A 26,989-nucleotide genomic window follows, 5' to 3' on the forward strand; every position below is an offset into this window, starting at 1 on the left:
TGGTGTGTGATGGGGTGTCTGATATGCTTGCTGTGTCATCTCCCCTTCACCACTGCTGATAACGCACCATCAAAACAACTTGCCCCTGGGGGATTCTTTGTCACAAGTTAATTTACTCCTATTTTGTACCTAAAACCAGATTTACAATGTCAAGGTGACAATATTTCCATGGTACTCACAGTACAAGCCTCAGATGATCCATATAGGTATTTTCTAATATGAACCTATAAACCAGAGGTACATCATGTATTTGATAAATGCCACACTGTTTAGAACGGCTGTTAAAGCAGTTTAGTTTTAGAGTTTTAAATGCACTGCTGCAATCGTTTACCAAAATACCTCCATCAAAAGGAAGCTCCTTTAAGCCAGACTGTGAATTTCAAAAGGACAATTCTTATAGGCAGTACTCTATAGACCTGCAAATATAATCTCAAATACATGCATTCATATGCAGTGCACTTGCAAATTACAAACTCAAGGTTAGAAGCTCTGCAGAGGTCAGAAATAGTGAGAGTGATGCATTTCAGTAGAAAGAAAAGAAACTTTCCAGTGCTTCAGAACTACATATCTATTCTTACTAACATAGGAAGGTCACAAAATACCACCCTTTGTGCAGTCTGCTGGAGGCAATGTGAGCAGTGAGCCCAAGCACTCATGACAACTCAGCCCCAGGAGGAAGCTCCAGGTCAAGGGAGGATAGATGTGATAGCTTTTGTTAAAAACAGACACATTTAGAGTTACTAAACATAGCCTCACCAAAGGGACATACTGACAGGATAGTGCCTGAACTGGCTATAGATGGCAGGTGTGGTCAGTTATGTCCCACGAAACATTATGGGTCTGTGGACACAGGAATTCTCTTTCTAGGTAACTGAACAAGAGAGCACTGAAACTAGGAAAAAGTAATAGTTTCTATCTGAGCTTGTCTGCTTCTTACTTTCACTGAGCAATTCCTTATTTGAAGGAATATTGACTGCAATTCCATCCCTAATTTTTGAGTACCTCCTCGTGTACACGTCCACCAATAATCTTTTATTGTTGTACAAATCAAAGAAAGATGTCGTGCTCCAGGTAGTGAGGTAAGTTGAAGTTTCTCTTAAGTGACTATTTTGTTCTTCGGAGGGGGGCTTGTCTGGGCTCCAGCTACAGAAGCAGAAATCAGTGTCTATGCAGATAGCACAGCAATTTATACTGCACAGCATGCAAATATATCAATATTTCTATACGTAATTACAAGCAAATAGGGTTTGCAGGAGCTTACTGATGAGTAGCAGACAGAACATTTTCAACACTTTGCTGTGCTTCCTTGTTTACTTATTTATGTTCAGACAAAGGAAGTGGTAAGGCTGACTAGCTGACGGCTTTTCTCAGAAGAGACCATTTTGTGTTAGAGGAAGCAGTATCTCTCTTGGATGTCCTAACAGTGTAGTTCTAAAGTGAAAAAAGCCTCAGGTTTTAAACAGAAGCAGCTGGGTATCAGGCAAGGAATTACTGGACAGACTGGAGGTGGTGGAAGGCAGGGAATATATGGCTATTCCATCCATGTGCTGCCGTGAACCTTCTCTAACTGCCTAGAGGAGAAAACTCAATGGATTCACGAAACATTCCCTACCGTTCTGATGTGGTCACCTGGAACCCAGAGGACTTGGCAGGATATTTTAGGACGGTAAGCTTGTGTTTCATCTCTGTATGATGGAGGAACATGCCACTGCAATGCTGTTTGTGCTAAATTTGTATTTGTGTAATGGGCGAAGATTGTTGCAAAACTAAAAGCAAAATTGCTGACAGGTAGGAAGCTGAGCTAAACTGCTCAGTGAAATCTAGAAGTGAATCTTTTGAGTGTGTTTCAAATTGGGTGTAAGAGAAACCATACAAATGTACTACAACTGTTGATATACCATATATTGACAGTAGAAGGCATTAATGTGTGAAGATCATGAGTTTTCTAGGTCTTCTTCAGTGACTTTTAGAAAATAGATTTTTTTTTTTAAATTGTTGTTCACAAATGAACCTCTGGGTGTCTTTTCTGATCCCACTCATGGGAACTCAGCGAGGATTTAACAGCTCATGGACACACAGACTTCTGCTATTTTTAAGTTCAGTTGGAAAACCCTTTTGCCTTTTGGTCTGGCTTTCCTATTCTAAAACTTCTTGGGCAAAGCTCGTGGGCCCAAGACTACCAGCTACCTCTTCCTTCTGTTCCTGGTATGTTTTCTGATGTCATCTTGTGTGACTAGCTAGGAATTCTGGTTCTTTTGACATCTCATTTGTGAAAATCTACGAATCTCATTCTACAATATAGAGGAGTTTCTACACTGAAGAAATACTTTGAAAGACAATACAGAAATTCATTGCCGATCTATATCCTACACATCAATACTGACACCTTTGTAATTGCCCAGGCATGTGTAACTTAGCCAGTTTTACTGAACTTTCATTTCTGTGCCTGTGTGTTCTCTGTAAATTGCTCATTTTCCAATTCATATTAGAAATAGTACTTGCACCATCTCACTTGCAAGTGAGTTATATTCTTCCTAGAGCCCAGAACTGTCAGACTGAAATGTAACATTCAGATTAATCAAAAGATTTAGGAAGCTTTTCAAGTAATGTCACCACCGCTGGTTAATTTTCAAGTGATCTTTCTGACTAAACTTGTAAAACCTGGAACAGCTGGAGCTTCATTTTGAAATCATGCAAAATTTTGTGTACCAGTGACTCCTATAAATGTATGAGCTTTTTCTATCAGTTCTTTCTGGAGAGTTGAAGAAAGTTTGATACTAGAGTGCAAAACTAGCTAACAAACACAAGTAGATCAAATGCAAGGTCTATGTATCTCCAGAGAAGTGAAACTGCCAGCTACTTGCAAACCTCTGATCTTATGGTACAAGCGTTAGTGGCACAGAAACATGAAATGAAGAATTTGAGATGACACCGACGAGATCATTATCAGCAGGCAAGTTCAGACAAATGTCAAAAACATTACAATACTGGTGCATGGTGGTTTGGATCACCACTTCCAAGAGAGTAAGAGGGACATGGCTTTCTGGAAGTTTTGATAATATTCTTAACAGTGATAAAAGAATTAGCTGTAAATTCTGTCATAATTATGCAGCACCTCCCCTCTACCAATCTAGATACCTCCCTCCACACAGAGATAGTCTTGACATCCCATTTTTTTGGGAGGATAATCGGGGAAAAATCTTCTTAAAGTTATTTAAGAAATCTGTGTGAGACAATAATGTCATCATAAGCCATCCAGGCCTGAGCAGCTGCCATAAGTGACTAGACCTTGTCCCCGAGTAACCCATACAATTTCCCTCATACATATCTCTTAAGGGCCAGTTGTTGTAGCTTAGGACTTCTTTATTTGTCTCTGGCTAATATATTTTGCCTGCAGCCATATGTTCAAAGTCTGGGATTCAAGTCCAAGAGGGAGAACCAATTTTTTCCCCCTCCTAAACAGAGATAACTGTGTGATGATTTTCAAAGGACAATCACATTCGAATCTCTCACCTGAAGTAATTGGCCATGCCACAGGGCAGTGGGAAGGGTTTCAGCAATTTTAGACTTGGTGATCCTGAGGGGCTTTTCCAACCTGAATGTTTCTGTGATTATGTGATTCATTGTTACCTTACACTTCAGCAAAATTCAGCCTGCAAACACATCAGTAACTTATGGAACATTACTATGATGTATTATTGGTATGAACAAAGTCCTCAGTTTCTGTCAAATAAGAATTCTTCATAATTACCAGTAATAACATCTAATTTATGATTCTAGGATTCTATGATTTTAACTTAAAGCCTACATTAACTTAAACCACGCATTCAAAATGGGAAGGACCAGTGGAGAGCCAAACTTTCAAATAATTTCTAAAGACTTCACTTTTTTTGGTGTTTGTTTTTTGGTTCTTTTTTTTGGGTTTTTTTTTGGGGGGTTTTTTTTTGTTTGTTTGTTTTTTTGGTTGGTTGGGGTTTTTTTTTTAGAAAATGCAAAGGTGTTTGTATTTGTAATATCTCAGGGGTCATTGCTAACAGTTGCCAGTGTTTTCCATCAGTTACTTTAAGAATGAGATTAGGTCTCAGTCACACTTGTGTTCTAACAAGTAGAACAGTTGCTTACTGCTGCATACAAATCTGTGCTGGTAATGTCCTGACAGCACTCACTATATGAGAGAGACATTATTGATAGGTCTCAGTTTCCAGTCTGCATTAAAGTCTTAATCTGCATCCTAAAATATTTAGCAGAGTTCAGCCTCTTTCTGCATAGGAGTTACTGAACGTGGCTCCTCAAAATATTCTCTCAGCTGTTCAGATGTTTTCAGGATCTGTTCTGATATAACACCAAGTTACAAGCTCACTCCTTAAAATGAATAAATAGGCTAAAACTAAGAAAGGACATAATGCTTCTATAAGATGTTCTTTGCTTTAGGGGAATTATTCCAGCAGATCAGGATCATTTGTCTGCATTACTTTCAGTACCTAAAGTTTCAGGCAGGACCAAAGCCATTCTTCTGCCCTAAAGGCTTCCAAAAAGTCACGTTTTGTCTCTGCTCTTCAGGTTCCTTCTGGTATGGATTTGGACAACTTAGAACACATGCATTCCAGCCAGTTGAAAAATATAAGCATGTTCTCACATCATGCTATTACTGCTCTAACACAAAGAAAACCCTTAAGATACTCACCAAAATATTTCAGAGTCATGTTTTGCTAAATGTGGCCAGTTCTTTTTCTACGTCTCCCAAATTACTGTTAAATTTTTGCCTGGAAAGACCAAGAGCTTTCTTTCCTCATGTACATGACCAACCTATAAAATGCATGTCCTTGTCCTAGATGCTACTGTATTACATAACATTGTGGAAAAGCTTTCCAAACATTATAGATAATTTCCAGACATTATTTCTACCCATAAGAGGAAGATTTTTGAATGCACCATTGAATTCAGCTACAGTTTTTGGTCTACTTCCTGTTTTTCACCATTTTTCACCCCACAGTCAGTACCACAACTACCTATTTTCCAAATATTTCTTTGGGCCAGACAACCATGAGGTGGTTTATAAATGTGAGGAATTACATATTCCTATATGGATGAAAATCCTCAAGTCCACAGAAGACTCTGTCTTAATCCATGTTTACAGAACAAAAGGAATCATTTAGGCAGGCTCCAGCATGTAAAAGTTGAAGCATCTACCCCAGGGTACTTGTATATCTAAATGTCTTCATCCATTCTTACAATTCAGGGTGCAAAAATCATCTCCTTTTCATTGACAGCTAAAGTATAAGGACTGTGAGAAAGTCGTGAGGAAGCACAGCATAAATGGACAAAGGTTCTTGGTAAGTAGAGATGTAAAATTCCTTCCTGTAAAATCCCAGTCAAGTGGTTATTTTGACTCCTGTTTGCTTTGCATTGGCAGATGCAAAGCACTTGGCTCACAGGTGGTTACTGAGGTCTGAGAAGTAAAAACCTTTGCTAAAATCAGCCAGACATCTTGCTTTAAATATGGAGTGCTGGGAACCCAAGCATGTTGTTTAATATCCATATATTTTAGCATTTTTTTTAAACAGACAGGGAAGTTTTAAACCACAAGCTTGTCCTATATTCATCTCTTCTTTTATAGCAATTGCTTGTTTTCAAATACTAACTACAGAAAACTCCCATTTAGTGATTGTTCTCTCCTACTGAAGAAGACAAACCTGATCAGAATGACTGCCCTGCTACTGTAGTCACTATTTCATGCCTATCTAGTTAAAATTAATTTTTTTTTTCTTCAGTAATAGACAAAATCAGTGAACTTTATGAGCACCAAAACTAGTAAGCAAAGCTCCAGTGGTTTCTATCAACATGGCTCTAGGCTTTACCAACAGCTTTGGCTTCACTTCAGGAAAGCTGACAACTTCCACCAACATAGCTTCTGTTTTCAGGTCTTAAATTACAACCAGGGAGATGTGTAAGGGCTTTTATTATGATTTCATTTCACTTTTACTTTGGTTTCCAAATATTAGCTACTCTGTCTTCCTCCAAACTGGTCATTTTGATTATTTGTATAATTAACCATAGTGGGAAACCTATGCATACTTCTTCTAAAGGCTTCTTAATTTTTATTCACTTGTCCTAATATATCAAGATTTTGACATTTCACTGAAATGCAACACAAAAACTAGCACCTTTTATAGGAGCATGATACAGCAACTCCTTCCTACTGGGTGAAATCACAATTATTCAGATGTATGTCATAGGATTTATCCTACTAATCCTCAGGAGAATATCCTTATCTCAGGCACTAAGGATCTGAGGCTGGAGCAGGAGTTCTGCCTCTGGAAGCACTATTAAATTCTGGAATTTTGTGAGATACAAATAACAAGATCAAGAACTGAGTGATCGTTGTACTTTTTTGTTATTTCCAGAGTGTTTCCTTAAATATCTAGCTCAGAGTGCAGAATGTCTTCAGAAGCAAATTAGGAGGTTCAATGGATACTTCTCTATTAAGTAAACAAGCAGCTATTTATATCTGCTGAGACTTTCTTAAGCTTTTGACCTACTTTTCAACTGTATAATTCACAACAGGTTCGCCTGTTAAACAGAACACCATCTCAGCTCAGGTCAGGAGTAATCTGCAATCTAATTGCTATGTTAAGGTTGAAGGGTGAAGAAACATTCTCCTCCCATCCCAGTTTCTGAAGAGTTTTGTTAGGTGGCCTTCAGCCCAAGTTTTCTAGCTATACGACCATCAGAACATGTGATTTTACATATACTGTGATGTTACAGATAAGGTTCCTAGCATGTAACACCAGCAAATGATGCTCTGTTATAAAACTTACAGTTTTACCTTGAAACTTTACAGTCAGGCATAAGTTTGCCTGGATTCACTATCGAGGCAGGAGGAAGGAACTTAATATGTAATTTCATAGCTTCTGAAATCACTTAAATACCAGATTTTTTTTAGTTGTACTGAAAAGACGTGAGACAAAAGAGTGTAAAATTAGTATCTGTGGTAGAAGTTTTCCATTCTTACCAGGAACATTGCACATTGCCTTAAAACAACAAGTGTTTAAAAAGGCATTTGAAATATTCTGTCCTTTTGTTATTTACTGCAAGAAGCCTAATTCCAAAATTGCTAGGAAGAATAACACTGATGATTTCAAGCAGACTGTGCATGTTCTGTGGAGCTCACAGCTATCATCACAAAAAAGTTTTACCAGGGTGTAGCTCTCTTAATTTTTTCACACTCTCTACTGAGATGAATTATTGTATCTCCAGAATTCTTTAATAAAAAATACAGACAGAATATATTTTCCTATATGCGAGGTGATGGCACTCTCAATGAGCAGCAATATCGAGAAAGCTAGAGAAGAAAAAGGTCAGGGACAGGGAGAAGACTTAAAAAATAGTTCTGGAAATTTCTGATTTACTATCAGTTCATCTGCTCTACCTTATGCATGTCTGACAACCTCTGTGGAGAAAGCTGTTGCAAAGAGGGTTTTTGTTTCCAGTTCTTCTGAGAAATAGAGTAGGGATGGATTTTAATCTTGCCTGTAACACAATGTGACAATGTAACACCAATGAAGAACTGAGTTAAAACCTAAATCAGAAAAGCAAATGACTGTAACTTTGCACAAATGTCATTAATTTGAATTAATCCTGGAAAACATGGCTTGTGTCCTGTAAACAAACAAAGGTACCCAACTCTCACCTGGTGAGAGCTGGTTTTCCTACAAAACTATTTAACAAGATATCATTAAAACATTCTAGCTACAGAACTGCTCCTCTGTGAAGTCAGATGTGATTATTTTGTTGAAATCAAACAAATACACATGATGGTTATTAGCTTCCTAGCTAGTTCAATACAGCTGGTAGCAACAGGAAGTAAAACCTGACATGCACCGAAGCAGAAAAAAATATATAGGGGATTTTTAATGGAAAAGGGTTCACTTCTCTGATGAGCCACGGGATGGGCAGGGTGCGATCTTGCATTGCTTTTCTATGTACTTTATATTACCACCTGTTGAAACTTCATGCCATGCTATTGAACATGCAAATTTCTGTCAGTCACAGCGTGTTCCACGGACAATTTTGTGATATATGCCATGTGTTTCCTTTTCAGAACATGTCTGAAAATGATATTCAGAAATTTCCCAAGCTCAGAGTGCCGTAAGTAAAGTCAGATCAATTTAACATTAAAAATACCTCAGTTGCTTTACAGAGAAATCTCATAGGAAATATCAGGCAGATGATTTGCAAGTGATTACTTAGAGACCTCTTTATTGCAGTCTACTGAAAGAGAAAGAAAAGTGATCTAAATTCAAAGGAGTGTTGTCATGACTGCTCAAGTACAATGATACAATATAAAAAAATAATTATCTGGGGGATATTCAAAAGAAGTGATCCATAAATTCTTTGAGTGACAGCATCTACATAAAGGTTTAAGTCTTTTATGCAAGTATTAAGTTCCAAGGATGATTTAACTGTTCATTGCTTAACTGTTGGCTTCAGCTCAGAGGAAAACATCTGTCAGCTATGTGTGCAACAGCTGAGGAGTTCAAGCAATTTTCTCACATGCTTTTACTTTAGGTAGGCATTATAGATAAATCAGACTGGAACATTTGATTCAGTGTTAAAGTGCTTTCCCTAGCCCCTGTGGATTAGGCCCTTAAAAACTTTTACATTTATCTGAATAACTTTCATAATTTCATAGAAGTTACTAAATGAAGAACAATAATCTCATTACGTCAATAAGAAACAGAACAAAACCCAACAGAATAAAATTCACGGGCAGAAGAACCTGTACATTTTTTGTAACCTCAGTTTCACTACTTCAGAACCTCCACAGTCACAGAAAGTGCTTGCTGTTGACTTCCAGTGGGGTACATTCACACTTTACTTTTCTATCATAATGCACCTAGTAGGAATAATTTTTCTGCAAGCTGAAAGACACATTAACACATTATAGTTTCAGTAGCTGATGATTCCCAAGAGTGCTAAACCCTGAATATATTCTATGAAAATACTTAATGTAAGTAGCCAGCATGACACTTAGAGCATTGGCCAGTGGATCTAATAAAAAGCACTGATAGAAGAGATTGTTCTCCAGTAACTTTAGTGGAGTTACACTTATCAGCATCTGCAGTCGTACAAGGTTTGCAAACCACAACCTACATATATACAGACCTCAGGAGATGAGGGTGTGGTTTTACTAAATATATACATTTGAGCAAATCAACTGATCAAGTTTAGCATAGAACTGTGTCATTACATGAGCCAACAGCGTGCACTTGCAGCCCAGAAGGCTAGTCACGTTCAGAAGTGGGGCCAGCAAATGGAGAGAGGTGATTCCACTACTTTGCTCTGCTCTGGTCAGACCTCACCTGTAGTACTCTATCCAGCTCTGGAGCCCTCAACACAGGAAGGACAATGACCTGATGGATTGGGTCCAAAGAAGGGCCATGAAATGATCAGGGGGCTGGAACAGCTCTGCTGTGATGACAGGCTGAGGGAGCTGGGATTGTTCAGCCTGGAGAAGAGAAAGCTCCTGGCAGACCTAGGGGGAGCCTTCCAGTACCTGAAGGGAGCCTACAAGAAGGCTACACAGGGACTGTTTACAAAGGCCTGCAGTGATAGGATGAGGGGCAATGGGTTGATATTAGAGAGGAGTAGACTTTGTTTGGATATTAGGAACAAGTTCTTTCCCATGAGGGTGGTGGAACACTGGAACAGGTTGCCCAGGGAGGCAGTCGACGCCCCATCCCTGGAGATATTCAAGGTCAGGTTCAACCAGGATCTGAGTTACCCAGTCTAGTGGAGGATGTCCCTGCTGACTGCAAGGGAGTTGGACTAGATGACCTTTGAAGGTCTCTTCCAACCCAAATCTTTCTATGATTCTACAATTACTTGGGGGTGAGTCTGGGGCTTTTATCAAAAACTTCAAGTAGGTAGCAGTTGTCATTACAAAGTGTGATAGGCCATGTCCTGTGATATACATAAAAACATCACCATCTGTTATTATTTTGAAAGTTAATCTCCACAAGCCATGTTATAGGTGCACTGTTTAGAAAATTAAAATCCTCCATAGAATCTTTACAATTCTCTATCAAAAGAGAGTAATTTTCTCATCCTAGAGGACTTTTCCTTTGTCTCTCTCACCCATCCTAAGTCCTTTATCCCAACAGAGGTAGAATGGATTGAGGAACACCTGCAGTAAAGTGAACAAAATCCTGTTTGCAGTACTGCTTTGGAAGTTGCTTGGGTTGGATTTTCAACTTCCTGCCAGTTTTAAGCTGAGGGGCTGGTGAAGAAGGTAGAAAGAGAAAGAGAACTCTGAGTAATATTTTCTGCAAGTGTTGTTGCCTTATCCTCTCCTATCACCCACTCCCACAGCTCAGGAAGCAGTGTGGTTTTGGTACTTCCTTCCTCACAGGGCTACAGGCTCACTGCTCAGCACCGACCTTCTGTCACAAATTGCTTGCAAAGTGTTACCATTTTAAACTAAACTTTCTTCTAATAACCTCCCTGAGGTGTTGATTTGAAGCATTTTAACTAAACTTGAAGCTTATACACTGGATTTTAAGCAGAAAATTATTAATTTTTTGGCAGCAAGATAAGATGAACAACGCCTTCCATACAGTTTTTCCTCAAAACCCAGATGGTGTAAACTCTCACAGCAGCCAGCCCAGGTTTAGTCCATAAAGCCTCCAAATACTCAGGTCTCGTTCACACCCATAGGTGTCTGAACTAAAAGAATTATTAGCTCTAAAACCAGTGATCTGCATTTTACTTTTTTTAGAATAATGAAAATAAACACAATACTATGAAAAACCCTTCCTCTGTCTCTTCTACAACAGAGAGTTTCATACACAAGTTCTGCAATCCACTGCTCAACCAAAGCACTGTTCATGCAGTGCTCACTACAGAATGGTTCCTGATGTTTCGCTTGAAAATTATTCACACAACAACTTCCTTATCACCTGCAGCAGAAGGAAGTTACTTTCTAGAGGAGGCACAGGCAAGAAAAGCAAGAGAAGTCCTATGGCTATAATTTGGCATTTCTCTTGTTTTCTGCATTGTGCTTGGGTAACAAGGTCAGATTTAGACATCTGTAATCCTCCTGAAATTATGACCATTTTTGCCTCTGCCTGTTTCAAAAGGGGCAAGGATAACAATATTTGCTTCAAATCAGGAAATTGCAAAGTAGTATCCTAATAAAAAAGCAAAATAATAATAAAAAAAATCTTCCTATGCCTTTCTGTTTTCATACTTGGATCCTTGAGTACACATTCTTAACTTCAAAGTGCCCATCTTCATCCTTTTCAGGCAGCACACCCACACTGATCTGAAATTGCTTGTTATCTGATATTTACTGGCAGTCTGATCTGTCTCAATAGCACTTGTCATAATCTAATAGAGCCATCCTGTGCCAGAAATTTATCTCTTAATCTGAATTGCAGTTAAGGTTAGCATTAGGAAAGAAGCAAGGGCAAAAGAAGGGATATTCAAAATAAGAGAAAGATGTTTAACACGGTTCAGGAAGAAAAATAAATAGCATGGTTGTGTTGGATTTTTTTCTAGGTATTGGATCTCTTGAAAACTTGCTTTCCTCAGGTCCCAGCCCAGGGAAGAAACTAATTGCCATTACTAAAGCAATAACAAAGTGCATAATTACTGCCTCCTCCCTGGGGGTGTTCCAAGCCAGGTTGGATTAGGCCTTGGTCAGACAAGTCTAGTTGAGAGGCATCCCTGCCCATGGTGGGGAGGTTGGAGCAGATGATTTCTAAGGTCCCTTCCAACCTAAGCCATTCTATGATTCTATGTCTACTACCTCAAAAGTTTCCAAGGCTTAATGTTTATTTTTAAATTTGATCCAACAACACAGGATCTTATCTATGGAAAAAACAAACAAACAAACAAACAAAAAAGTCTAGTTTACTATTGGATATGCTATAGCGCAGCTTTGCACATGGTAAATACTATTTCTGGATTACCAGCTTTAATTTAGTAAATATTGAGGGAAATCAACTAAGGAAATGACCAAGAAGTGTTGAGGAGATTTTTTTAAAACTTTGTGTTTCTTTTAAATAGAATTGTAAGTAAACTAAGTCAAGAAATAAACCGAAATGAAGGGAGGCTCTCTTTCTTGCCAAAATGGTAAGTACAACACTTGAGTTTTCCTTCTCAAAGCTTTCAGATGTATCTTTTCCGGACTGTTTCCAGATTGATCAATAATATCTGGGTCACAGGGACAGCCTGGAAATTGTATAAAATAACACTCTTTTTTTTTTGTTAATGTCATTCTTTAAGTACAGCAAAGCCTGAGCCCATGAACACCATAGATGCTTCTGCCATGTCTGGAACCAAGTAACGCAGACATTTCATACCACTTTTTCACCTGAGTAAATTAATCTTGAGGAACTCTATAAAGCCTAGGCACATTTTATTGCATAAGTCATCATTAATGCATTTCACAGACCTATACTTTTTAATACTTCATGAATTATCATCGAATTTAATATTCTTGCTATAGAAAAAGAGCAAAAAAATGCAAGAATATTGCATGAGTTTATATTCATATGCAATGAAAATCCATGTGTTCCACCTAACATAATTTTACATCATCTGAGAGCATGATTTTACACCTTTCCGTTTGCTAGGATTCAAAACTAGAACTGAAAACACAAAAATATTTATCAACCCTACCAATACTTCTGAACATAACTTTCAGCAGCGTTAGTGGAATTAGTAAAGAAAGTTTCTATTTTCAGGATTTGGGCTCCTGGTAGATTTATTTCGTGAGTCCCCTTGTTTCTAGTCACTCAGTCTTGCTGGCTTGGATTTTTTTTTCAAGCCAGTTTAGCTTACATTAGGATCCTGTATGTGAAATATAAAGAGTGTGGTTTAGGTACTTTGTGCAGAGTTAAGCTCTTCTATATATCCTTCATTCTACTGTTAAAGCCAACTATTACCTTTATTTGTAACAAATGTTGGTATTCTTCAAACATTAAAGGATTGCAAATGGAAGGAACTTATTTTATTTTCTATTTTTGTTGTAGGGCCCAAATACAAAAATCTCCTGAAAATCCAGGTAAGTGTGCACTGGCAGATAGTCTCTAATCACAAAAAGTGTTGTTTAAAAATATTAAAATATTATGTTAATCTTTGCAGGGCAGAGAAAAAGGGAAGGGGAGGGGAAGCCAAAACAATAAAAAGGAAAAGACAAGAGGACATAGAAGTTGCAGAAAGAATAAAGAGTAGTTACAGGAGAATAAGTAATCAAAACTAATTTTAAAATAGAATAGGTGGTGAAGAAAGGCAAGAGCAGAGACTTTTATAAGAGCATCCTAAAACTGCCATTCTCTAACCCCGTGACATGAGTCTGTGCTTACGCTGAGAGCATTTTACTTAAACTGGAAGTGCAGGACAACACTTACATCATCTCACAGAAAGATAGATGTATTCTTTGTTTTGAATCAGAACATTATTTGTAGCACCTCTCATGCCTGCCTACCTTTGACAGACCTACCTTGTTCCTGTGACACAGCATTGTATTTCAAAACCAATCTGGGATTTGCTGTGTCAGTTTTGTCAAGTTATGTCTTGCTGGTTTAAAGCTTTACATGCTAAGAGGCCTGTGGTTGTGCTTCTTTACACAGGATACAGTCAAGACGATGATGGCTGGTCTTCCTTTGTGAGTATCAGGATTAACAAAACCTACTGGCTGGGCAGATCACCTCTTCTGTAAGGTCCATTATTTCTTGCATTATCTACTCTAGGCAGTACAGATGATGTCAGCAGTGACAAGGGGTGTTAGGATGAGGAGAAAGAGAAGCAGGAGTAGCATGATTGGAGTAGCAGCACACAAATCTCTTCACTGAGAAATGCAGTAGTGCAAGGCAGAGCTTCAGAATGGCAGCCCTATGACACTGGCTCAAGTAGAAGCTTACAGCTTAGGATCAGGTCTCCACAGAATCTTTGATGAAATTTATGTATCTGTTTCAAGCTCTTGAAAGAGGTGGCTGGTAAAGGGAAGGCTGCTATGCATTCAATGGCAAAACCTTGCCATTTTATCCTCTAGAGTTGATCCATTGAAGAATCTAATTATTTGAAACCAACGAGACTGCAAAAGTTCCTTTTGCCTTTTGGCACAGAAAATGCATTGGTAAACATGGTTGGAAGAAGCATACACAGCTCAGGTAGCTAAAGGAACAGGCTGACTGATGCACAATCTGGGTTTATGAAGTTCTCTTACACTGACCAGTGCCAATGGTTTTTGCAAAAAATGGAGAAGGATTTTTACAAATCACTTTTAGCATAGTTTGCAGGGCACTCATGGCTATCTTAGGGGAACAAAAAGCCAAAGTAATCACCTACAGAGAACCTGGACTCTATGGCAGTACAGAGCGAGTCTAGAACTCTCAGTCAAGATCCCAATGACAACTTGAGTGTTCTTTTTCTTGTAAGGCCAGAAGATATGTGCAATGATAAAAATATGTGCATATTTTCACTTCATCTTATAATGTCCTGCAGCTTGCAGAAAGCTGGTCAGCAGAGGGCACCGAGACCCATATCAAATACTTCATTTTTTCTGAAGCATTTCTAAAAAATTGAGTTGCAGTCTATAAAGTACCTGCTGTTGAGTAAGAATAAATACCAACAGGCATCAGCTGCTGCTCCAATTGGTTTCTAGGAAGCATTGAATTGTTTGGTGGTGCTTTGTCTGTTCCCTAAAACAAGACACTACTTCACAATAAGTTAACACCTTATCTTGACCTTCCACTACAGTTACTGTGTTAAAATGCTACTCGTTTCCTTTTCTGAGCTGTTGAGTGCTGTATGCATTAATAAAATGCTGCCTTCTTTCCTCATCTTATTTCAACTGCGTTTTTTTTTCACTCAATCTAGTTGTAAAACCCTAATATCCTCTGGAGTGACAAATACTACAGGGAAAGGCCACAAGAAATTTGCATTGAATTGTTTAGTGTCCTGTGACAGCACCCATATTTTATGTACATTTGCCAGGATGAAGATGATGACTATGAAAGCCCTGATGATGACCAGGAACAGGAAGATGAGGCTGACTATGAATCACCTACAGAAGAACCCGAGGAAGCAGAACATGACAGTGATGGCTATGAGCCACCTCCTTCCAATAATGATGAGGCACACCACAATGTCATATTTCCTGCCAAGTCTCTTGCAAACAACACAGATTATATAGGTAATTACTGAAAATTAATACTTATTAATAATTTCTTAATTAGATTTTCACACCTTATCAGCCACATTTTAGCTCTATGGTAATGAACTATAGAAGATTTTTCCTTGATGTCAACAGCGTAGCTCATGAACAAAATTTAATGGCAGAGATTTACAGCTTGCTGGTGGCTTTGTGACTTTTAAAGCTAAATTTTCTGCTTCAGACAAGCTCTGTTGGAGTAAGAATTTTTCATGTGATGTGTGCATTATTTGACCTTTGATTTGAATCTGCATGGAGTTAAACATGTGCATACTCTTTTATCTTTAGTGGCAAAACTGAAACAAAGTAGTCATGATAGTAGCCAAAAAAAAGGTGAAAAATGAGGAAAAAGAAAATATCTCTGCCTGCCACTTTTTCTGTCTGCTTTCTCAGCATCCTGCAGCTGTGGAGACAAATACAGTCAAATACAAACATGCTATTTGGATTAGCTGGTGTTTCACACTACAGTGCATGAAAATACAAAGTGCAGGCCAGCAGGCTGGCAGGTGGAGGCACCTCACAACCAAAAAGGAGTCTGCAACTCCCAGTACAACACTGATCATAAAGCAGCTGTCCATTATACACTAAAAAAAAATGTACTTATGATGTATTAACTTCGGTATGCAGGTCATTGTGACAGCTCTTTTTCATAAGATCTGATGAGAAGAAAATAACAGAACTCTGTGTGATGGTTTAGTTTGTGATTTTTGTTTTCTTTAGACAGACCTCCAACAACTAGATCATCACATCAGCCTCCAGTACCACCCCAGCGACCTGGCCCATTCCCAGTACCATCCTCATTTGGGGGAAGAGCTGCTTCAGTACGTTTCTTTCTCAATATTTCATCAATTTCCCTTGCAGCACCTTCTCAGAAGCCCAGGTGTAATGCCAGAGGGAGAATTTTATCTACCAAAATATATTTGAACACTTGTACAGGACGAGCATTTTTTCCTGGAATACTTAAATTTCATGGGAGAAACAAATTATTTCACATTTCTTGGTTGTTTCTTACACTGGAAATCTGCACTTACATGTAAATGACTCTTCCATATATAGATCTATAGTAGATCTCTCTTTGTTTCTTTAATGATATTTGTAAAAAGAAACAAAGGCTAAGTCATTCTAAGCTGTACTTCTTTCCGTTGTCCAACAGAATTAAGAAAACATCAAAGTATAAGGGAGTGTAGAACAAGAACCCTGATGACACAGATGCTTTCACCCTCTACAGAGAAAAATTAATATCTGTCATGTTATGGACAGGGTCCTGCTGTCCACCTGTCTCAGAGCCTCAGGACTCTTAGAGGAACTGTTTGGCAAAATTAATGTTTCCCTCTTTTCCAGTGCCCCAGTAACAACTTGCACTTAAACAGATTCAGAAAGTATGCTTTCTTTCCTTTGAAAATACCCTTGCCATCCCCAAAGAGGACATCCCACTAGAGTATTCATTATGAGCTGAAATAGATGGAAGCAATTCTGTATTTAAAACCCCATGGAGGTTGTTCCTCAGGAGTATTAATGGCTTCTAGCCTCCTGTGTTGAACAGAGACCTATTCCTTGTACTGTACCAGAGACACAGATTAGCAGATGTGGTGTGGTGGAGTTAATATACTAAAATGAAAAGATAAAAGTCACTTTAACCACATGTAAAATGTTTGCTGCTTCTTATTTTTTGTTTTTCTTTTAGCTGCCAACTTTTCCTCCTCCACCAAGCAACAATGATTTAAGTAGAGACAGAAATACCAAGCCCTTGAAACGTAAGTGCAGCTGGATTTCCTTTGTAAAGCTTTCCCACAGGCTATGCAGCACTTCACATTTGTCTGCTATTTACACAGAAGTAATACCAGTTCATGGCTATGCAAATTAAAGATATATTGATCTGCACTAATAAATTATCCTTCACAACTTTTGTGTTTAGCTCCACCTCCTTCCATAGACAGAAGTACAAAACCCCCACTGGATCGTCCTGCTCCACCCTTTGACAGAGAAAGCCCCATATCAGGTCAGTATTTTAAGCTAATATCAGTGGGGGTGTTATGTATTAAAAAATACCAGTTTGAATATCATTCAGGCAAAGGACCAGTGCTCAGCCAAAAGTGCTGTAATCCAAACACACACAAGATGATCTGTTTATAAATAAAAAATGTGAGTGGTACTTAAAACATGGGAGACATCATATCTGGAAAGTAGGAGCCCTTTCTCAGGGCTAGTTGAACAGAAAGACCTTATGAGATCCCTGTGCAATAAAGGTTTGGCATAATCTTCAGTGAAGGAGCAAGGAAAGCTTTAGCAGGTTCAAAGAGGAAATAATGTTTGCATACGAAGCTAACAAAACTCTGCATCCACTACTGTGTGCAATTTGACACCCAGACTTAAAAGAATGCTGAGAACTGAAAAGACAAACAAAATACGTTTGGTTTAGACCTGAAAACCGTATCTTACAAGAATCTGAAGATACTATTCTACAATTTTTATTCATTATCTAAAGACTTCCCTCTGCTGTACAATGGCAAAAACGTATCCAGTAATTCAAAGCTGAACCACAGAAAATATGATTGTAAGACTGACACATCGAAAATGTTATTTTCTTGCAGTAAGAGATACTGCAACTCTGACATCTCTTGCAAAGCAAAAATATTTTTCTGGCTTATACCTAAGGAGGCTGAGTGCTACAATCTGCAAAATTCACTATCAATGCTAGTCAAAATATGTTTGTTTCATATGAAGTTTAATTAAAAATCTTACCTTTCATTTTGACTAAATGTGAGCTTTTCCTGTTTTCAGGGCGGAAGCCAAGCCTTCCTGAAAAGGTAAGGTCTATTTGGTTTGGTGCTTATTCATGTTTTCCACTTTTATACATTTACACAGTCTTTTGTTGTTTTACAGCCTCTAACTTTGCAGTTAAGGTAAGAATTTTGCCTCTACAGATGAGACTTTTGATGCTAGTATTATCTGGTCATTTCTTAGTAAGCAGCTTTTGGCCTTGATTTCATCATCTTGCTCCTGCTTTAGATCCTTGGGGGAGCAACTAGCAATGATGCCAAAGCCTCCTGTCCCACCAAGTGACAGGTATGAACGAGGCAATCCACCTCCTCTGAGGAAGCAAACACCTGTAAAGTAAGTGTTCCATTAATTGAAATTTAATAAAAGGATAAATGAAATTTAACAAAAATACAGATAAACCACAGGATAGTATACCTTACTGCTACTGCATGACAGCAGGGCCTGGGAATATCAAAGTTTTGCTTCATAAATATGCTTGGGGTGTGCTGTAAGCTATGGAGATCTGTGAATGCAGAAAAAGACTGTCCAGTCATATCTAAAACAGCCATTATACTGGGCATCACTCACTTCCAAGGTACACAAAGAAATGTATGATCCATGCTTTTTCCATCAGATAAGTTTTTGCACCAGGGAACTTTAATGAGTTCTAGTACTATGTGGTTTTTTTGTTTGGTTGGTTGGTTGGGGTTTTTTTTTAGGATGTTAGGAAAAACGAGCTTTACTTTCCTACCACGGATTTTAACCAGCCTGCAGAATTCCTTAATAGCAAATAGCATTCTCTAGCAGAACTGGATCACTATCCAGAATTTTCTAGCTGAGTGGTATCTGAGCAGTGTACTGATCTTGAAACAAATCAAAAAAGTAATTGGGATCTCCAGTTCACCCAGGATCGTTTATCACAGAAACAAAAACTGGAAGGTTTTATCAAGTGCTCCAGCAATGTTGCTTAGTACTCTAAATTAGTTCTAGACTTGAAGCCTAATGTTCCATCACTGATAAAACTTGTTTTAAGCTTTAATCTGACCATCAATTCATTGTACATTTTCCTTGTTCACAGAACGAAAATAGGCTAAGGACTAGCACAATGTCTTAGAGTATGGCTGAAAATTATAATCTTAGATATTTTTATATCTAAGACAAAAAAAAAAAAAAAAAAAAAGAAAAAAACCTGCATTCATTTGGTCTGTAAAACCTGCTATAAATTTATGTCTCATGGCCTAACACACAAAAAGTGAATGAGTAATATTCCACCTATGATTCATGCTTTTTTTCTTGTTTCATTACAGACAGGGTCGGCCACCACATAAAAGAAATGGAGTAAGTATAGTCTTAAAGCAAATATTTAAAGGTATAGGGACTATAACAAAACCTGCTCCCCATATAAACTAGTAATTCTGGAAAAGGCGAACTTGTTTCTTTTATCCATTACAATGAATTCTGATTAATCTTCCACAGCATGTGGTTGCTTTCTAAAGAGTTCTCTGTCAAGCTCAGTGTATTCTCCGAGTACTTTGTCTTACGTAACAAAAAGGGTAAATCCAGAACTTGTTTGTGACATGGAAGAAGTGATTTTGCTTACACTAGGGTTTGGGTTTTTGTGGGCTTTTTCAGCTTCAGCTGACACAAGTATTTCATTTGCAGATAACTGTGAGAACTTTATACTTACTGCTGGGATTTTCTGACTACTTTGGGTCAAGATCCCTTATGAGACATACACCTCACAGATTATTTGTAAATAACAACTACACGTTAGCTCAAGAGCTTTAAAAATTGTTTGTTATTGCACAAAGAGGGAAACCCCCGCATTTTAGATGAAAGAAACAGTATAGATTTTTAGAGTCCTTGTATACACAAAATTCAACAACTTCCAAGTTACTGTTTTGTAAACTATTTCTCATAAGACTGCTATAATGTGGTGCTAATGTGTATTTTCTCTTGGCTCCCCAGGAAGAAGATGACAGTAAGTATTTATATAGTGATTTTTAAAATTTCAAAGTATTTTTTTTTTTTTGGTTCTAAAAAACCAAAAATATCCAAATGATTACAGAGCTGTTTCTTTAGAGCCATTTAACACAGTCAAGTGGTATCTTGAAAGGTAGTAGAATGCTTATAAAGTACCTCCTGAAGTTTTATATATTAAACCTCAAAACCCAAGAACATAGGAAATCAATAGCTAATAGCTTTTTTCAGTCAGCCAGTTACAAGACAGCAGGATTTCTTATTTAGAAACACGTTACATTTCAAGGATGTGTGATCTGCACACAGCATCAAACAGCTGGGCATGCAAACCTGGAATCCTCTCCCTTTTTAACAGAAGCCACAGTCAAAGCCTGCTGGTATTAGTCTTCTGTGCAATGTTATTTTCTCAAAGAACAGAAGCAGAGATTGTTTCATGAAGTAATAGTATTTATAAATTGCTTCAGAATCCTGAAGTAAGTTGGTAAAGTAACCCTATAACAGAAGCAGAACATGGGGCCAAGCTCTACAGATTATCATTGTCTCCGAGACTCCATAAAGAATATTAACACTGTGCAGAGCACAGTTAATCTGTTCCACTCTTACCAGTAGTTGAGGACACTGCAGAAAAACAGGTAAATTGGTTTATGTTGTTTATGATGATATGGGAAAAATCTCACAAAGGAGTGAAGTTCAAGAAGGTAACCTCAAATCTGTTATTTAGAAGCAATGTATCAAACAACACGTTTATCGTACTATCTTGAGCTCTACTCCAGTTGAAGTGCCTAAATTGTGGCTTAACCAAAACAGAAATTAGAAAATGTAAATGCTGCTCAAGCCTGTTCCAGTTTATTTTTCTGTAATGAGCATCTCTTCATTCTAGCTCACTTAAGAATGTCTCACACAAGTGTTAAATATCCTTCTCTTCCTCTCCGCAGCACCCCAAAGACCAGTGCCACAGCTGTCTTTGCCCCCATACAGCTCCAATACATTCCCATCCAAATCTATCAAGCCTCCACCTAAGCCAGGATCCAACACTTTGCCTGGTGCAGAAAGGTTTGTTTCACCCATAATTGTGGTCAGTCCTGAATCTCAATCTCTCTGCAATTCAGCAGATAATAGTATGTATGTGGATACAGGGTTCTCAGATGAACAGTCCATTATTTTTCAGCCTATACCCTTGCTAATCTGTGGTGTTTTTGTCATCAATGAGAATCTTTCATAGAATTAAAGGATTTTTTTCTAATTTCCAAATATTAGATCATTACATCTTCTTTTGCTAGATGGAAGAGCTCTTTTTTTTTTTTTTATTTCTGATGTAGACTTAGCCTTTGATGAGTTAGAGTGGGCTCCTTGAGTCTAAGCCTGAAATACATTTTCTAATCTCTGTATATTTTGATGGCTCTTTGATGAATTCCTCCCATTTACCACTACCCACTGGAACTGCTGACACTCCAGTAGAACAAATATTGCAGTAGCAATATCAAGGTCATATGCAAATACAAACTATTCCTAAGATGAACACTTCTGCTTATGTTCAAACAGCACTGCCCAATTTTGTTATAGCAGAGGCCCCCATTTGGCTGATTATCTACCATGAATCACATCATGATGAGGTGGTTTTGTTCTGCAACCATAACTCACATATTCATTCCAGAGCTTTTTGACCAGTTCATTTAAGCAGAATAGAAATATAAACTGTAAAGAAAAAGCATGCAGGGAGTTTGTACCCAGCTAGGTGAAGAAATTAAAAAAACAAACGAACAAACAACTAAAATTAATGATCAGACCTTTCATTTTGAGAAGTTTTGGATGTAGGTTCTGGGATAAGACCATTAATGGAAACTGTAGAATTTCTAACAAAAAGACAGGAAACTGAACAGAGGAGGGAAAGGGTAAGCACATGGAAGTTTTACGGTGCTGTGAGTATGAGCTCCGAGCTACTGTCAGATCATAACTCACAGAATCACAGAAAGGTTGCACTGGAAAGGGCCCTCTGGACATCATCCAGTCCAACCCGTCCACTAAAGCAGAGACACCTTGATCAGGCAGCCCAGTTCCATCTTCAGACAGCTTTTGAATATCTCCAAGATGGGAGACTCCACAACGTTTCTCAGCAAACTGCTTCTATGCTCAGTTGTCCTCACAGTAAAAGTGTTTCGTGAGGATCAGAGGGAACCTTCTGTGTTCATTTATCCAGGCTAAATTGTCCCAGCTCCCTCAGCCTTTCCTCCTATGTGAGATGCTCCAGACACTTACCATGTTAGTGGCCCTTCACTGGGCTCTATCCAGTAGCTCCACATACATAGTTACAACACTAATGATGAGAAACTGTGTTTTCACCATCAGTGTTAGAGACCACATGAAAAATGACTCTACAAGTAGAACTCCATAGACAGAAACATCTAGCAAACTGTTGCCTGCTGTAGGGGATTCAAGTAGTCATTCTCTGTGGAAATAAGCTTTCCGCACTGATCCTGATACAAAAGTCTCGGTGGCTCGTTATTGATTCTCCCTCTACTTATTCCCAGATACTGAGCTTTGAGTAACAGTGGGTATACTTACATGAAAAGAAAGAAAGAGTAAAACAAGAAGGAGGAGGCTCTCCTCATCCTGCATAGGTCTTGAGAGGACCTCACATTCTGTAAAACAAGCACAAAATTCCAGATCAGTTCTTCAGAGCACAGTCATGTTCTAGTGCAATTTTGCATTTGTCCTGACTACTTAATCTTTTTTCTTTTAACAGTGCTAGAAACCTGTCTTCAAGTGGCTCACTACCACCACACTTACATCTAGGTTTGTATCCTGCATTCCTATATTTTTTTGTACAAAATACTTGTACAAGTATTTTTTTTGCATATGGGAACAGCTGCCAGTGTCAGTGACTTTTTTTTTTAGTTTCCACATGCTAAGAAAGGGAGGTACACAAAGAGACAAGGCTACTTCTAACTGTCTCTATAGAAACTGGAGGTGCCCTCAACTGAGTAATTGTGGTACAGAAACTAAAAAGGTGTAACCTTCAAGTTCATCTGATTGCAGGGAAACATGAACAACAAGAGTTCAGTTAAAGCTCCTGTGCACCAAGGATGAATTTACTTAAAGAGCCTGTTTTTCAAACTAGCCTAAATCTGATTTCAAACCAATTCAAAATGTCTCATTGGAAGGGACCTCAAGAGATCATTTGTATCATGGTATAAATTCTTCATGCCTCACAAAATAAAGACTGCACACCCTGTACGCACTCCGCAGTTGAAATTGTTTTCCTGGGTTTAATTTCTTTTTTTCCATTTCATCTTTGAAGGCAACAACAGCAGATCCCCTTCAAGAGGCACAGCTGACATAAGACCTCTATTGCCAATTCCTCGCAGACAGACTGTTCACCAGACAAACACAGAGGAAGATGAGGTATAAAGCATTGCAAGTAATACCTATAACTTCTAAACACAGCAAAATTTCCAGTTTTGAGAAAGAGCATTTCTCAAAGTTGTTTTTCTAGTTTTCAGTCACTGTCAGGATGTTAGTAGGTGCTTTCAGTTTCCTTTTCTGTGTCAAATTTTAATGCCTTATTCTGTTTTCACCAAGAAAAACAACAAAAGCAAAACACCGGTAGAACAGAATAAGATAAAATATTTGTTTACTGGATTATCTATTTTGCAGAATTGCCTTCCACTAACATCACATTTTCATTTCTCTTTCTATAAAGCTTTGGTGAGTAAAGAATTCATGCCCTTTAAGTGCAGTTTTGTTTCACATTTCTTTAGATATGACAAGTTTAGAGCAAACCACTCCTGTTGATAACAATGCATGGGATGTTCACAGGAAGTCTGCATTATTGTCTCAGATGATAGTTTAAAAAGAATAAACAATATCATTATGAAAAACCCACAGAGAAATGAAGGCAAAAGATACTAACATCTGAGGGCAGACAAAAGAAACATAGCAGTTAAAATCCATCTTTTACTGAAAATGTTCATGAGTAACTGGTTTCCTACATTGCCTGCACACATATAACAATGTCTGTAAGATTTTTAAATGCATCAAAGTGACAAATAATTTCAGAGTCGTTTAGTGCCACTTACCATACAGCAACAAGTGCTAGTATGATTCCTGAGCACCTACTTTCAGAGGTTCTGTACATAAACCCAAATATCTCTCATATTCAAATCTCTCTTGACTTCTCTGGATGTTGTTACCATCACAAACTGACTCACTGACAGCTGACTTTCTCCTTTCTGCTCTCTCACCAACACACAGACCTCACTGAGTGATGAATGGTATGTTGCTGATGTTAGCCGGCCAGAAGCAGAAGCAGCTCTTCGAAGAATAAACAAGGTACTCTTTAAACCCTTGGTGGCTCTCACCATCTCTAGCCATGTGTCCTTGCAGTCACAGGGGAAGAGAGCAGGTACATAATGTGGTAAGATTGTAGCCCCAATACAGATATTTAGAGAGAGGGATTCACCTTGGATATCTTTACTTGTATACAAGTTACACATCTAGTCTAAACCTGCCATGAAGGCTTAAGTTTTCCATAGCCCAAGAAGACAAAGCAGTTTCACCTCACCTCTCTTAGGAGTGACTTGTTCTCTGGAAATAGTTCTCTGGCACCACTGAGGAATTTGTTGCAAACTCCAAATTTTAGATGGCTTGAATAAGAGGAGATGAAAAACACACTTTCCAGGCTGCGTTTACCAGCACAATGCATTACAGAATCAAACAGATGAAACCCAGACCTGACTGCACATGTGGAGACAAATCAGACTGTACCCCACCACTGTGAGGAGTCTGTCTACTCCATGCTGCTTCAGAACATATGCAATGCATGATGCGTACAGCATTTCTATTTCTTGTACTAAGGTACAGCTGATGAGACCACATTCAATGGCTTTAAGAATGGGTGTTTCAATGGAGGACTTTTTAAAACTGATCTGAAATAAAGAGATATCATTGCCGTTACCAAAATTGCACAGACATTGTCATCATTTTAGGCCGACAATCAATCTCATAGAAACCTTGACTAGCATGTAGAAGACCAGAAATAAACTTCTCTTCTGGGTAAGGTGATGTGAGGTTTGGCTGTTGGTGTTTTGCTTTCTCCTTTAATGGAATCTCCTAATTTATCACCTCTCCTCCTTTCCCTAAAAATCTGCATTTGTATAAGACAGGAAAGTTTTAAGTCACAAATTGGAAGATAAAACATTTGAAAAAATGACCTAAACTCTTTATAAGTGCAGTTTCTCTCACCAGGTGGAAAAAGATTTCAGAAAGAAAAAAAAAACCACACTTTTTAAAGTGCATGAATGCTCCAGTTAAGATTTTTATGCCAACCAAACCCAGAAGTGACCTTTAATTGTCATCTTTCATCTGTTCATCTTTCAGGATGGAACATTCTTGGTAAGAGACAGCTCAAGGAAAACAGCTACTCATCCATATGTACTGATGGTGCTATACAGAGATAAAGTGTACAACATCCAGATTCGCTACCAGGAGGAAGATCACATATATTTGTTAGGAACTGGCTTAAAAGGAAAAGAGGTACTATGTGTTTTTCACATTACTCCCCTTCACTACTGTCCCATTCCTAAGCATCAGGCTACTTAACCTAGCAGCTGGTTTACTCTAGTGGAATTCTGTTTATTGTCTTAGAGTTGTTCCTGATAGAATATGTTACTGTAGGAAGTAAAATCTCCTGTTTGCCTTAGAATACAGCTATGAGAAATCCTTATGCCTGGTTATGGAATGCTTGTTAAGATATCTGAAAAAGGAAATATACATCTGAGCACAAATCCACATCTGCCAGCTTTACTGCTTTGCTCACAGACTGCTGCTTTACCTATGAGCGGTTGGATTTACTGGCACCAGACAGAGCAGTCAGCACACATACTGCAGTTCTGACTGAGTCAGAAATCTGTGAATTTACCAGTCAACTCGTTGAGGGGGGAGCATTGTGTCAAGCAGAATGACAACAGCACATACCAAACAGGCCAAGACTGCATAAATTAACCACACGCAGTCAGTTGGACACACACTAGATTGACAGTTATTGAGCTACAAGATTATGGCAGGAATGAAAACAGCTGATCTGAGAGCATTTACTGGACCTTGTAAGACAGCTAAATATTTAAGGGTTTTTTGGAAAGTTATGTTTGTTTGTTTAGAAAGAAACAAAACATTTTGTTTGTACTAAGTGCTAATAATTCTGAGGTTTCTGATGTAGCCTTCTTTTATTTACCTTCCACAGGATTTTTCTTCTGTAGCAGATATGATTGATTACTTCCAAAGAACACCTCTTCTTTTAATTGACGGGAAAGACAGAGGTTCCAGAAACCAGTGTATGTTAAAATATGCTGCAGGACATATTTAATGAAACCTCAATGAAGATTCCATATAGAATCAAAGACTACTGAAACTTATAAACTTAAAGATATTTCCATTTTCTGCAAACCAAAATAATGAAGTCAGTACAAACTCTTTCAATTTTAAGGAAAAAAAAATGAATATGCTTGGGGGGCAAGTGGGGTAGGTGGTGTTAAATTATGCCTTAAATGCAATTAAAACTCTATAAATATGGTTCTCCTATATCTGGTTTTTAACTGTCCACTAATCATATGGTGCATGAGAATATTTTTTCCAGCATACATTTTCTTGAAATGACTTCCACACTGAACTAGAGGAACCAGAAACAAATACCACTAACAGATCATATCTGAGCTGCAGCAGTATTTATGTTACTTAAGGTCATAGAGTAGACTCAAACCTTGCCAAAACTGAGGATTAGACAAAAGACAAAATCCCATTTCTGCCGTCCCACAGTGCATTTCCCAACAAATCTAACTGTGGTCATCACATTATCATCATGTGGTTGTTAGTTGGCAGCACACTCTCAAACCTCTTAGAAAGCAGACAGTCACAGTCAGGCTGAGCTTAGTTCCTCTTACTCCACTGTTTTCTGGGTTTCTGTATTTTTTCAAGAGAAACAGGAGCAGTCTCAGTTCTAAAACATAAGCTGAGCTGAGGACCACTGAATACTAC

At 38.2% G+C, this 26,989-nt stretch overlaps 1 protein-coding gene across 1 annotated transcript; it reads left to right on the forward strand.

Moving 5' to 3' along the window:
* Positions 1-1,588: 1,588 nt before the first annotated feature.
* LCP2 (lymphocyte cytosolic protein 2) lies at positions 1,589-26,438 on the forward strand. The gene is made up of 21 exons (XM_054389234.1): positions 1,589-1,666; positions 5,271-5,333; positions 8,102-8,148; positions 12,070-12,135; positions 13,038-13,069; positions 13,638-13,672; positions 15,004-15,202; positions 15,941-16,041; positions 16,905-16,974; positions 17,136-17,219; positions 18,002-18,027; positions 18,104-18,123; positions 18,230-18,334; positions 19,288-19,318; positions 19,949-19,961; positions 20,896-21,013; positions 22,704-22,753; positions 23,259-23,362; positions 24,212-24,289; positions 25,337-25,492; positions 26,199-26,438. Exons 1-21 carry the CDS (start codon positions 1,589-1,591, stop codon positions 26,319-26,321), a joined length of 1,599 nt encoding a protein of 532 aa, XP_054245209.1. The 3' UTR covers positions 26,322-26,438.
* The last annotated feature ends 551 nt before the right edge of the window (positions 26,439-26,989 follow it).

This window comes from Indicator indicator, chromosome 18, assembly GCF_027791375.1.
Source record: "Indicator indicator isolate 239-I01 chromosome 18, UM_Iind_1.1, whole genome shotgun sequence".
Classification (NCBI taxonomy): Eukaryota; Metazoa; Chordata; class Aves; order Piciformes; family Indicatoridae; genus Indicator; species Indicator indicator.